The sequence below is a fragment of the Henckelia pumila genome, chromosome 3 (genome assembly GCF_033568475.1).
Source record: "Henckelia pumila isolate YLH828 chromosome 3, ASM3356847v2, whole genome shotgun sequence".
NCBI lineage: Eukaryota > Viridiplantae > Streptophyta > Magnoliopsida > Lamiales > Gesneriaceae > Henckelia > Henckelia pumila.
This window is the reverse complement of record NC_133122.1, coordinates 191858203-191871847: the sequence shown is the minus strand read 5'-3', so window position 1 is coordinate 191871847 and position 13645 is coordinate 191858203. Positions and strand designations below refer to the sequence as shown.

At 36.0% G+C, this 13645-nt stretch overlaps 1 protein-coding gene across 2 annotated transcripts; it reads left to right on the top strand.

Moving 5' to 3' along the window:
• Positions 1–8066: 8066 nt before the first annotated feature.
• Positions 8067–13604, top strand: LOC140886268 (transcription factor TGA1-like). 2 transcript variants are annotated; one of them, XM_073292793.1, is made up of 9 exons: positions 8067–8204; positions 9421–9586; positions 9687–9761; positions 10015–10074; positions 10182–10259; positions 10356–10419; positions 10511–10782; positions 11212–11421; positions 13039–13604. In XM_073292793.1, the coding sequence occupies exons 2-9, from the start codon at positions 9431–9433 to the stop codon at positions 13189–13191; spliced, it is 1068 nt and encodes a 355-aa protein (XP_073148894.1). In that variant the 5' UTR covers positions 8067–8204; positions 9421–9430; the 3' UTR covers positions 13192–13604. The 2 variants fall into 2 exon arrangements, with proteins under 2 accessions (XP_073148894.1, XP_073148892.1); XM_073292791.1 differs by having other exon boundaries at positions 11212–11439.
• The last annotated feature ends 41 nt before the right edge of the window (positions 13605–13645 follow it).

Sequence of the window (13645 nt, the reverse complement as noted above, 5' to 3'; positions counted from 1 at the left end):
TATTTCATTAGTCTGAAGTGCAGACAGTCTCACCTGCCGACTCAAGGCATCAGCAGTAAGATTAGCAGAACCTGGATGATATTTGATTTCACAATCATAATCCTTTAGGAGATCCATCCAGCGTCTCTGTCGCATATTCAACTCTGCCTGAGTGAATAAATACTTCAAACTCTTGTGATCCGTAAATATCTCAAATTTCTCGCCATAAATATAATGTCTCCAAATTTTGAGCGCAAATACAATGGCGGCTAACTCGAGATCATGCACTGGATAGTTATGCTCATGCGTCTTCAACTGTCGAGAAGCATAGGCAATAACATGTCCATGATGTGTCAACACACATCCCAACCCCTGACCAGAGGCATCAGTATAGACAATATAACCTCCTGATCCAGAAGGTAGAGCTAACACAGGTGTAGTAGTAAGACGTCTACGCAGCTCGTGAAATGACTCCTCACAATCCGAGGACCAAATGAAGGCAATATCTTTCCGTGTAAGCTGAGTCAAAGGCCTTGCCAACTGTGCAAAATTCTCGATGAACCGACGGTAATATCCCGCTAGACCCAAGAAACTACGAATCTCAGCAACCGTCGTCGGTCGAGACCAGTTCAGCACTGCCTCTATCTTACTAGGATCAACAGATATCCCTTCATTAGAAATCACATGACCGAAAAACACTACTCGATCAAGCCAGAATTCACACTTGCTCAATTTCGCATATAGCTGCTTATCTCGTAACGTCTGTAGAAAAATCCTCAAATGTTGTGCATGCTCATCCTTGTCATGAGAATAGACAAGAATATCATCTATAAAGACGATGACAAATCTATCCAGATAATCTCGAAATACCTGATTCATCAGATTCATGAAGACTGTCGGTGCATTCGTCAAACCGAATGGCATCACCAGAAACTCATAATGCCCGTATCTGGTCCTGAAAGCAGTCGTAGATATATCTGAGTCTCGTACCCGCATCTGATGGTATCCAGATCTCAGATCTATCTTCGAATAAATAGAAGTACCCTGTAGTTGATCGAACAGATCATCAATCCGCGGCAAAGGATACTTATTCTTGATGGTGACACGATTCAACTGCCTGTAATCAATACATAATCGCATCGATTCATCTTTTTTCTTGACAAACAAAACAGGTGCTCCCTACGGAGAAACACTCGGACGAATATATCCCTTATCAAGCAGATCTTGAAACTACTGTTTCAATTCCCTCATCTCTGACGGTGCCAGACGATAAGATGCTCGGGATATAGGCGTAGTTCCTGGTACTAGATCAATACCAAATTCAACCTCTCGAACCGGAGGAAAACCAGGAATCTCATCAGGGAATACGTCAGGAAACTCGCTGACAACCGGTAGCTGATCAATACCCGTACTACTCGTGGACATATCAACTGCATAGATGAGGTAGCCCTCCCCACCTGACTCCAAGACATGACATGCCTTCAGAGCCGAAACAAGTGGCATCGGAGGTCGCGCACCCTCACCATAAAAGTACCAGCTATCACCCTCAACGGGATGAAACTGTACCAGACGCTGATAACAATCCACAGTAGCGTGATACAAAGTCAGCATATCTATTCCCAAGATACAGTCAAAATCTGCCATCGCTAATATCATCAAATTAGCTATTAACACATTACCCTCAAACTCCAGAAGGCAACCCATCACTAGACGCTTAGTTACTATCTCTTGCTCCAACGGAGTAGATACAACTAAATCCATATCTAATGATACATAAGGTAATCTATGTCTCTTAACGAAGCGACTAGAAATAAAGGAATGCGATGCTCCAGTATCAATTAATACAAGTGCAGGAATACCACATAACAAGAAGTTACCTGCCAACATGCGATCGCTTCCCTCAGTAGCCTGCTCCTGAGACAGTGCAAACACCTGCCCTTGAGTCTGGGGACGATAACCAGAATAACTTTGTGGTGCTGGCTGCTGACGTGGAACAATAGAAGCCTGAGATCCAACTTGTGATCCCGATCCACTAGCAGAACCCATGCGCTGAGGACAATCTCTCCGCAGATGTCCCTGCTGACCGCAAATATAACAAGCCCCAGTAGCTCTCCGACATGAAGCTGCAGGATGCTTCCCACCACAGTGGCTACAAAACTCATCCTTCTTCTTCTTCTTCCCAAAACGGAACATACCTCGTGAACCACGCGATCCAGATGAAGTAGTAGGAGTAGAAGAAGACGTAGGTCCGGATTGCACAACAGATTGAGCTCGAGGCTCAAAAGATCCACTAGGCTGTGCTGGCATCATCAATTGTGCACGCCTGTTGCTAGTCTCCACAAGACGGCAACGGTTCACCAAAGTCTCAAAAGATACCGGGTCATCACAGACGACAACCTGAGAGTAGATATCTTGGTTCAAACCTTGTAAAAAGATATCATATTTCGACGCATCACTCTCATTGATATGGGGACTGAAAGGTAGCAGATCAAGAAATCGCTGCTGATACTGATCAATAGTCATTGATCCTTGCCTCAAAGTAAGCAACTCCATAGATCGTGCTTGGCGAACAGCCGGAGGAAAATATAATTTCTGAAACTCCCGACAGAAATCCCCCCAAGTCACCTGTCCTCTCTCAGTACGTGCCTGAGCAACCTTGGCATCCCACCAAAAACGTGCTCTATCCTTTAGAACGAATTCTAGAACTTCCAGTTTCTGTTTCTCAGAACACTCGAAAGCTCGGAACGTGCTCTCAAGTTTAGACATCCAGCTTCTAGCTTGTTCAGGATTCTCGCCTCCTACTAAGGGTTTCGGTCCTACCTGCATGAACTTATTAATAGTATAGCGACGTCGACCCTCATGAGGACGATGTTGATCATCCTGATGATGATGGCGACGATGATGATGACCACCTCCCTGGCCAACACTACCGTGACTTTCGTCAGCCATATCCTGAAAAGAATTGCACATTAAAATCCCAAATGCGCAAGAATTACTCAAGACTAAACTAAATCCCAAAATCTATGCATGCTCTGATACCAAAAATGTAGTGACCCTGCATGGAATCACCTACTAACTGGCAACTAATAGCATGCATTAAACTTAATACAGCAATATACTTAACAGAGTAAAAACGTGCGGAAACTTAACTATAAATTACATATCAGCTTAGTAATATAATTCAGGCTTAAATCTGTAGTGATACAACCAAATCAAAATCTTAAACAGTAAACATTATACAGCTATATCGAATCCTGCTGTATAATAAAATCCTCAAGGCTCCTGCTCCCTAGTCCTGCCTTGAACTACCAGCTCCGTCCATCCTGCGACCTGCCCCATGAAATAGGGTGTCCAAGATAACAACTAGGACGTGAGCGCTACGCTCAGTACATAGACATGAGTAAACATATGTATATAATGCATGCAACATGATGACTGGTACAGGGTCATCTGAAAAGTCATGCTCAGAACCGGCGCCATATGAGTGCTGCCACCGCACGGATCAACCTCTGGATGCAACCACACTCGTCTAGTACACCAGAGTAGACAGACATAAATGCCCCCGCCGTCGCGGTACTCTCAGTGACAGACTATCGAGTATAGAGCTGAGCGGCTCTATAATCAGGTATAACAAGGTATAGACTCAATGTGTATATGCACATGACATATGAGTATAGAAAACGGTAAAACATACATCATGCCATATAATAATGCCAAATAAATGCAACATATAAACATGTATACTCGCTGGCAATCTCAGTCAATGTGTACGTACCTCTAGGCTAGTTCAAGTATAATAGGATCCTAGGTTCCAAGCCTATATTCAAAAGTTCACCGTATCACTACATAAATTCTATAAGCCTTAACTAAGCTAATAAGTACTCCCAAAACTTAAATAGATTCCCGGACCATACCTTCGTCCGTAGTTAGCCCTTTGGAGTCGCTAGTCCCGGATGACTATAACCACACCTTGGTTATTCCAGAACCTCTATTATAACCGATAGGGCCCTCAAGTGTATATCTCACACTATATAACTGAAAAAAGGAAACTCGGGAATTCGTAATTGAAAATGAACTCTGAACGGCCCTATTTATAGCCAAATTTCTCGGCCAGGATCGGAACTTCCGATTTCAGGATCGGAGCTTCCGATCCAGCTCATTGCGTGCATGTCTGCCACGCCAGGATCGGAACTTCCGATCTACGATCGGAGCTTCCGATCTGCTCTATGACCGACACTTGTCAAAACTCGCGACTGAGTCATCGATCATTTTTTACAGCTGGGGATCGGAACTTCCGTTCCAGGATCGGAGCTTCCGTTCCGATCGGAGCTTACTATCCGGGATCGGAGCTTACTATCCGGGATCGGAACTTACTATCCGGCCCAAAATGAAAAAGCCCAAATTTTACTTCTGAAGTCCAATAACACTCCGAAATTGGTTAAATACCAACTCTTAATCATGTTTAACATATTATTATCTTAAAATGGTATCTGGGTTACTAAAAATTCTCTGCGCAAACTCTGAAGAATTCCATTGAAGAATTCTGAAGCAAGGTTTGCAACCATCGTTGTTGCATGTTCCCGTGTTGCCGTTCGTGTTGAAGACATCAGAGACAACACTGTGGGAACTGTGTTGTTGAAGATCTTTTCTGTCTCTTCAATTTAGGCTACGGGAGTTGCATCCAATTTCTTTTGTCTCTGTTGTATTTTAGGATGCAAGTTTGATTTCTCAACTTGTTGAGAAATTTAGGATTTAATGACTTTTCGTAAAATTATTAGGATTGCTTTGTAAGACCGATCTTACGTTTACTAGTAATATTTAGCCCTAAGGCACCCGCACGAGTTTTTATACTCGTGCAAAATTATTTACTTGTGTTTTATTTACGCTTTAAATTTCCGCTGCACTGTGTTGTCTGTGGTGTTACCACACAAAGGACAACACTGCCTATTTTACATAACCAACCACGTACACCGTTTTTTTCAGTGCTTTCGTTCCATATTTTGTCATTTATTTCTCATACTAGTTTACATTTTTTCGACGCTTAACCAAAAAAATTAGGACGAAAGATCAAATCGGAACTCACAAACTCTTGTATTAGAAGTTATATTTTCTGCATTTCAACACATTATATATATATATATATATATATATATATATATATATATATAAACTCTCAAAATATATATATATATATATATAAATAAACTAGTCTTTTGGATTTGAGTTTTCCTTTTATAGTTATGACCTAACAAACACACTTTTACTAGATTTTTAATAAGTACAAAGTACCAAAAAGAATCGTGCATACCTATGTAAGATGAGGGACCGCTCATTAGTTGGCAAATTTGTAGCTTATTCCGAGGCTTAGCACACACCATTAATTCAATTTATATATATATATATATATATATATATATATATATATATATATATATATATTTTTTTTTTTTTTGCTTTGCATCTTTGTAACCCGTCGATCACAAAATACACATCTATAGATAGATGTAACATATAATTAATTAACAAGCTTCATTATTGCTATATTATGTAATAAATAAATAAAAAATATTAGGATTGATGTAAAAAAAAACTTTTGAGTTGAAAACGACTTACATATAATAGTTTGTTTCCGACACAAACTTTACTTCCCGCGAAATGACAACAACAATAATTTAAAGCTCAATGCTCATCGCGTCATCCCTTTCAACCACCCATTTTACCCCCTCTCCATCATTAATATTTAATATACCTTAACTACATGTTTTTTAGGTATATAAATATATATTTAATTCATAGTCATGAGTTTTAAAATATTTAAACGGATTTTTTTTGTATTCACTTCTCTTCTCGATATTTAATGAATTTAACACGTATATCCTTTAAGCAAACTATAATTTTTTATTTAATTAATAAAGAAGGCAAGTTCTGAATATAATAAATAGGGGGTACTGTGAATACAAAAATCTCATGTTTCAACTACAGTGTATAATAAAAATTAATGACAAAGTGTTATAGATAATAACGATATTGTCGTTGAATGCCTGCATATATAAAATATTGTCCAAATGATCAATAGATATTTAATTTACATACATACCTGAATAATATTTTGGTATCACACAGTAATATAGAAAAACACAAATTACTATAAACCAATGGTATATTTTTGAAATTCTAGATTTAGAAAAAAATAAAATATATTATTTATAAAAATAATTTAATTTATTTATATTAAAATTTACTTGATGGGTTTTCAAATAAGAGATTATTACTAATATTAAATAAAATAAAAAGTGTAATTTTTTAAGAAACTCATTTCATGGTACTAAAATTTATTTTGTTAATACCACATTACAATAAATTAGTTTTAAATCATTATATTGACATGATTTAGGTTACAATAATATGCATTTCTTTGTTAAATTAAAGAGAAAACCTTGTTAATATATATATTTTTTTTATTGTATTATATCACAAAATTATTGCACATTTTTATAAGATTAATATGCCCTTCTATATAATTTTGTCTTCCCAATCTATGGGGTTTTAGGGCATCCTACTTTTATTTGTTAAAATTATTTTTCAATTATTATTATTATTTTGTGTGGAAAAATAATCTCATCGGTTCTTCAACTCACGTACAATTTCAGAAGAGATTCAAGCTTAGCAGAAGAACCAATAGAATATGTTTAAAGAGTACTTCATTTTGTCAAAAGGACGCTCAAGAAAGACACATTAGTCATGACAAATTTGCTTCGAATAACTTGCCATATTGAACATCACTCTTATAAGAAGAACCGAAAAGAAAGAGAATTGTCAGTTAAATAACATATCTTTATTAATTGTTTGCATAAAAAGGGGAGACATTAATTGATATATAGGATATATATTAATTTTTGATATAAACATATATATGTAGTGTTTTGTAGAGCTTCTAGGAAATATTTCAATATTTTTTTAATAAAAAATTGAGAAATAATTTATAGAAGTTCTCTCAAATACTACCATAGACTGATAAATCATATATAATCAGTCCAAGACATATATCGGTTCTCAATCAAGAACAATCTATCAGAACCAATGAATCATTGTTAAACACATAGCCGTTCGAACAAAAGTAAAAATAAAAATAAAAAATTCAATGATCCTATATATCATTTCAATATTCTTATTTTCACGTTATTATTACGTTTTTCTTTTTTTAAAAAAGATATTGAATATCACTTTGACAAATAATGTTCAACATATTTTAAAATTTACTGTAAGAGAAATATCGTATAAGTAATTAATTATAATGATTAATTTAATGTCGGATGGTGGGGAATGATTTGCATGATGAGGTGATCGAAGGGGCAAGCAAGCGAGCAAATTGTATAAGTGAGAGTGACCTGGTGCGCACAACACACTACAATACAGTTTTGCTTACTTCTTGTATCAATTTTTCTTTTCTTAGTGGGAAAAACCAAAACAAACTTATATAATATATATACTATTATGCCATTAAATTTAAGTATTTAGATACATACCACTTTGTGATAAAACACACATATGTACGTACAACTTCCCCACCTCACTAATAATATCAATATATATATATATATTATTTGTAGCATTTATTCATTCAATGATTTACGTTTTAATGGCGATTCTATCACATGATGTGCATGCGTCGCAATCAACCATCTAATAAACACTCACTTTGTTTCCTCATTATTCCTCTCAAATTTAAATATTGAAAAAAATTGAAGTAATTGTAAAGATTGAAGTATTTGTGTCCTCAGTCTAAAAATCAAAATACGTATGATTCTGTGCAAAAAAAACAATAACGACTGTGAATTCTCAAATCATAAAAAACAGTTAGGAATTTCGACCCTACAAAACTGTAGTAGTAAGGGGGACCAAGTAGCAAAAGGTTGTAGATTAAGGGGCAAATTCGTTAAGTTCTATTTAGTAATAAGTGAGTAGTGCATGGTAATTTACAATATATATATATAATATTTGAAAAAAGAGGCATTTAAATAGAAATATTTGAAGGAGAGATGCTGCGTTTACCATCAGATTAGATTCTTCTTATTTCTTGTTCACAACAGCGAGCTTCACCTGGAAGATGGCCTTTGCATCACTGCAATGGGTTTTACGCCATTTTTATTTCTTGTAGGGAGCTGCTGATTCTGCGGGAAGCTCCCTCATCAAAATCCCTTCTTTTTATTTTCCATCAGCTAGAGGTATCTTATTTCTTGATAAGAATAAAATGGTTTGAGATATTAATTTTTTTTTTTGTTTTTGTTTGGATGCTGGATGGAGTTTTCTTGGGCTGATGTTTGATTTGAGTTCTTCTGTTCGTTCAGTCTTTTCCCTTTTTTCTCGTCTTAAAGAATTTATATTGGTGATATTCGATGCTTGATCTCTCTTTTAATAACGAAAATTAGGAGAGATGATATCTTACCTTTTTTTTTTTTTTTTTCCTTCAAGCACGATCTCTCCGACTCTCTTCATCTAAAAAGAGTCGAACTTGGGAGGAACTGGGCAGTAATTAGTGCAATCGCTTGTTGACCTTAGCTTGTGTGATGATATTTTATGCATCTTTTGAAGTGCGTGATTCTTTGCACATGGTTGTGGTCTTCTTGTTTTGATTGAATGTTCTTGTTAAGTACCGTGTTGAACTATCCACTGCGTCAAAATCCATACAAGGACAGGTTTTCTTTTGTTTCCCTTTTATGTAGAAGGGCAATAAAGATTATTGGTCTTTTACTTTTGGCTTTCGATCCTCGTCTGCTTCCATTAAGCGTCCTTTTGTTCTAGGAAGCTGTGATATTCGTCACCCAGTCGAGATATTTTGAATAATCTTGACGACATACAAGATATAAAGGTCTCTTAATTGCTATTGGAGTATGATTTTCGAATCGTAAGAATATTGTGCAAGAAATGTTTTGCTGGAAGGAATTGTGTGCTCTTTGAAATGGGACTTCAGTACTAGATTCAGTAGATCATTGGTTGATTTGGAGTATCAGACCGGAATAAAGGGCTCAGCGCTAGCCAGTTCAAGAGTTCATATATTAGATTAAATTAGATTAGATTCCTTTCACCAAAGCATAAGTTCATGAGATTTCCAAATGAAGCTGGCATTCCTCAATAGTTTAGATTAACTAATTAATCAATTAATGTGATGCAACGTTCTTTTCGAGGAGTCGATAGAACCAATCAATATGCCAATAATGTCACTTGCATTTGAAAATGAGAGATCAATTGAGAAAAGGTACACTTTTTGAGCTTGGATAAGGTGTTCGTTTCCATACTTGAGCCGCTTATTCTGTTCTTTTTCTATTTTCGATGTCCTTACAATTGTAAGATGTAGTTAAATTAGACTATATGTCTCTTATTTCTTGTTGATTCAGCAATTAAATTAAGGTAGTTCCTGATTGAGTTTAAATTGATACACAGTCGAAATAAAATGAATTCTACATCAACCCATTTTGTTCCCTCGAGACGGATGGGCATTTTTGAGCCTATCCATCAAATGTCTATGTGGGGAGATTTCAAAGAGGACAACCGTGAAGACACATCTCCACCAATGATTCTAGAGATAGAAGGCAAGATGGACAATCAGGTTCTGTTCAATCTTGTGAATGCCATTACTATGTATCGATCGACTAGTTCCTAAGGTTGTGCCACATATATGCTAACTTGCTTCTTATCTGTATTTCTAGTCAGAGGAGACTTCACACGGAACCGTTGGACCCTCCAGTAAATATGATCAAGAAACGAGTAGACGACCTGATAAGGTAAATCTAGGTAGACATTCTATTTTTCTCATTGTTTTTGTTGGTTTTGTTTCAACAAGGCATCAAACATTCTTGTTGCATGGGTCATTTACAGAGTATTTAGTATTCATTCACCTAATTTAGTTTGCCCGCCCCCTCGTAGACTGTTCTATCATTTTCTAAACTCTAGATTCTCTTGTATCATTAAATTTGTTATGTCGATGTTAAATTTGTTCATTATTGGCCACCAAAACTGAGTTAAGTATCATTTCAGGTACAGAGACGTCTAGCTCAAAACCGTGAGGCTGCTCGTAAAAGTCGACTTCGTAAAAAGGTATCAGTATGTCATTGCAAATTGCAATGTTGCACTTTGTCAAAAAGGATATGTCAAAATTCGACTTCGTAAAAAGGTATTAGGCTGATACAAATTTTATTTTGTAGGCTTATGTGCAGCAGTTAGAAAGTAGTAAATTAAAACTTATTCAATTAGAGCAAGAGCTCGACCGGGCCAGACAACAGGTAAAGATAAAAACTCAGCACTCTCATTTGCACTTTCATCTATATTGCTGAAAGTTCGAGCCAAACAACACATAAAGGGAGTTGATTCTGCTGCAGGGTTTGTGTGCAGGTGGTGGTTTAGATGCCAGCCAGATAGGCTACTCCGAAACCGTAAACCCAGGTTTGTGATAATAACATGCACTGAAGTGTGCTAAATCTAGCTCAATTATTTCCTTAACCAAATGTTTGGTTTCCCTTCTTTGAACATGAAGGTATTACTGCATTTGAGATGAAGTATGGACACTGGGTGGAACAACAAAACATACAAATCTCCGATTTAAGAAATGCTTTACAATCAAATGTTGGAGATATGGAACTGTCGATCTTTGTCAAGCGTGGATTAAAGCATTATGCTGATCTCTTTGAAATGAAAGCAGCAGCTGCTAGGACAGATGTATTCTATCTCATGTCTGGCATGTGGAAAACATCGGCTGAACGATTCTTCTTTTGGATTGGGGGTTTTCGGCCTTCGGAACTCTTAAAGGTGAGGATAACATGCCTTTGAACTGTTAGAATACTAAGCCCATTTTAAACACCTCGAGTTTTTGCTTTCAAGAAAGTACGTGTATAAGGATCGAGGACTTGCTACTATAAGTCTATAACAAAAGCGGCAGTAGAAGTGCAATTTATATCTGATATTTTGTATAGGGCCTATAATTGTTCACTTGCAAATGACAGGAATCAAATATATGGTCATGACTCCCCAACTCTATTTGTAAGAACAGAAATTTGCCAGTGTATTAAAACTCAAGCCTATTTATATCGATGCAAACTCAAATACTTCACAGCGTACCGTGGTCCAAATATCTTGAGTTTTGATTCTTTGTGGCATGTAGTTGTTAACAACACAAAACAGCTAAGGCAATTGCTGGTACTTAACAGTATATTCATCATGTTCTTGACTCTTCATCAGGTTCTTTTGCCACATCTAGAGCCCATGTCCGAACATCAACATTTCGAAGTTTGTAATCTTAGACAAAATTGTCAGCAAGCAGAAGATGCATTGTCTCAGGGAATGGAGAAACTCCATTACATTGTAGCCGAAGCAGTTGGCGCTGGTCGACTAGGTGAGGGCAACTACCTCCCACAGATTACTGCTGCCATAGAGAAGTTGGAAGCTCTGGTAAGGTTTGTTGATCAGGTAACATCTTGTGCTTTCTTGTGTTTTCAGTTATAATAGGCTTGCATGCTTTGAAACCTTTCAAACAGATAGGCCATGTTTGGTTTCATTTTACACACCAACACCCCTTTTCCTTCTCCATAATAAAATCAATAATATACTCACTTTTATTTTCTTTCCAGAACTGATTTAAATTGGGAAAAATTACATTTAAAAAGTCAGGCACATTTCTTCATCTGCAAGGAATTTACGCTTGATTTTTATAAACACTGGGTTTTAAAATTTCATGTTGGGGATTATGTGTTTTTTTTAATGGGGTTATTTGCTTTTTGGGTCTTCCAATAGGTCTACCAAAAACCGAAACAGAAACCGAGAACAAACTTTGTTTGATTTTTGTTCAATATAAGAAAAAAGAATCAAAATTATTTGTTATATAAATAATTAAACTTAATTAAGTTGGCATTTTGATGACCACATTGCTATTTTTTGTTTAAATTTTCACCACCTTTGTGATATCTATGATCACTTATTTTTAAAATTTATAAATGAATAGCGAATATGTTATATTCTTAAAATTTTAAAATACCAAATACACGATTGAAAATCGAGATTTATAAATTGATAATACTAACAAATATATTTTATATTATATAAAGTTTTTTTAATAAAATAATATATTATTTTTTTACAAAACTAAAATCACACTTCAATTTCTTCCACATATATATTTTCCAAAAAAACAAGGAAAAACCTAAATACACAACCTTAGATTGTGCTCGGATGGAATGATTTTTCATGAATGGATGTCGACTGTGATTTATTTTTAATAATAAAACAATAGGTCTAATCTTAAAAACATACCTTAGTTATTTACAAATTAGTTATATGAAATAAATAAATTTCAAATGACATCATTATTGGATTAACATGAAATCCATCCTAATTAACATGAAATAATATACAAATATGAAAGGTATTGACTTAAAGTTTATGTTTTTATTTTTTAAATTAAATAACAAAAGTACATTTCGTGGATTTGAAATTCTTGTTATCCAAGCGCAACATAAAATTATGCAAGTTCAAATTATCTCACGACTCTAAGCGGTTATTTGAGGATGTCGAGCCAAAGTCAAGCTCGGTTTGACTCACTTGAGATCGAATTCGACATCCAATTAGGGGTGGTTCGATACGTTATACTTCGGTATTCAAAGAATATCGCATACCATATCAAAACTTTCGGTACCGCATACCGTACCGAAATTTCGGTATGACATAAATCCATACCGTTCTTACTGAAAATTTCGGTATATCGCAATTCGGTACGGTATCGGTATGATACCGTGCATTGTTAAACTATTTTTAAAAAAAATATCGATATACACGGTATTATACCGATACCGTGTATACCGACTTTTTTAATATTTTTTTCGGTATACCGAAATACCGAATTTTTAAAAATTGTATACCGATAATGATTTCGTTTAGAATGGAGACCCCTTGTCTAACCTTAGAGATTCCTATGAAATTGCAACCTTATAATTAAGTTCCCACTCTGCCTTCTTAAAAAATGCAGACTGTTGACATATACTGTTCTCATTGTTCTTTTGATCCTGAAAATAGGCAGATCATCTGAGACAAGAAACTCTGCAGCAGATTGCTCGTATTCTGGAGCCACCCCAAGCTGCTCGAGGCCTCCTCGCGTTGGGGGAGTATTTGCAGCGCCTTCGAGCTTTAAGTTCTCTTTGGTCTTCACGCCCCCACGAACCAATCTAGTTACACACTTTTTGCATAAGTTGAGATTTCAGTTTAGTTGATTCCTGATGTAGTATATGATATATTGGAGGATTTCCTAGCTTGCTGCCATTTTTGAGCTGCTTCCTATGATTGGGGTCCTGTGAATATGATTAGGTAGCCTGTCAAGGGGAAGTGTGCAAATACTTTTATTTACTTTCTTTGTTTCTGTTTTGCTTCCTTTTATACCATTTTGTGTTTGTAATTGTTTTGGGAAGCATCTTGATGAGACTTAATTTCCAGATATGGTTCACACTGTATTTTGAGGGTCTCTGATTAATATGTAAAAATGAAAAGCTTGTGCAGACATTCCTCGTGGATGGTTTGATTTAAGCAGGTGTGCCAAGTATTCTTTGGTGTCAAATAAGGGACGGTACACTGTCCGTCGTACGATTCAAGTTCTGTGTTTTCTGTAGTTTCAAGAATTTGTCCAAGA

Bases quoted from the DNA above. Each gene is read 5' to 3' on its own strand.
- LOC140886268 (XM_073292791.1), top strand. From the start codon at position 9,431: ATGAATTCTACATCAACCCATTTTGTTCCCTCGAGACGGATGGGCATT. The intron at 9,587-9,686 runs GTTCTGTTCAAT...CTGTATTTCTAG, and splicing joins AAGGCAAGATGGACAATCAG to TCAGAGGAGACTTCACACGG. The intron at 10,783-11,211 runs GTGAGGATAACA...ACTCTTCATCAG, and splicing joins GGCCTTCGGAACTCTTAAAG to GTTCTTTTGCCACATCTAGA.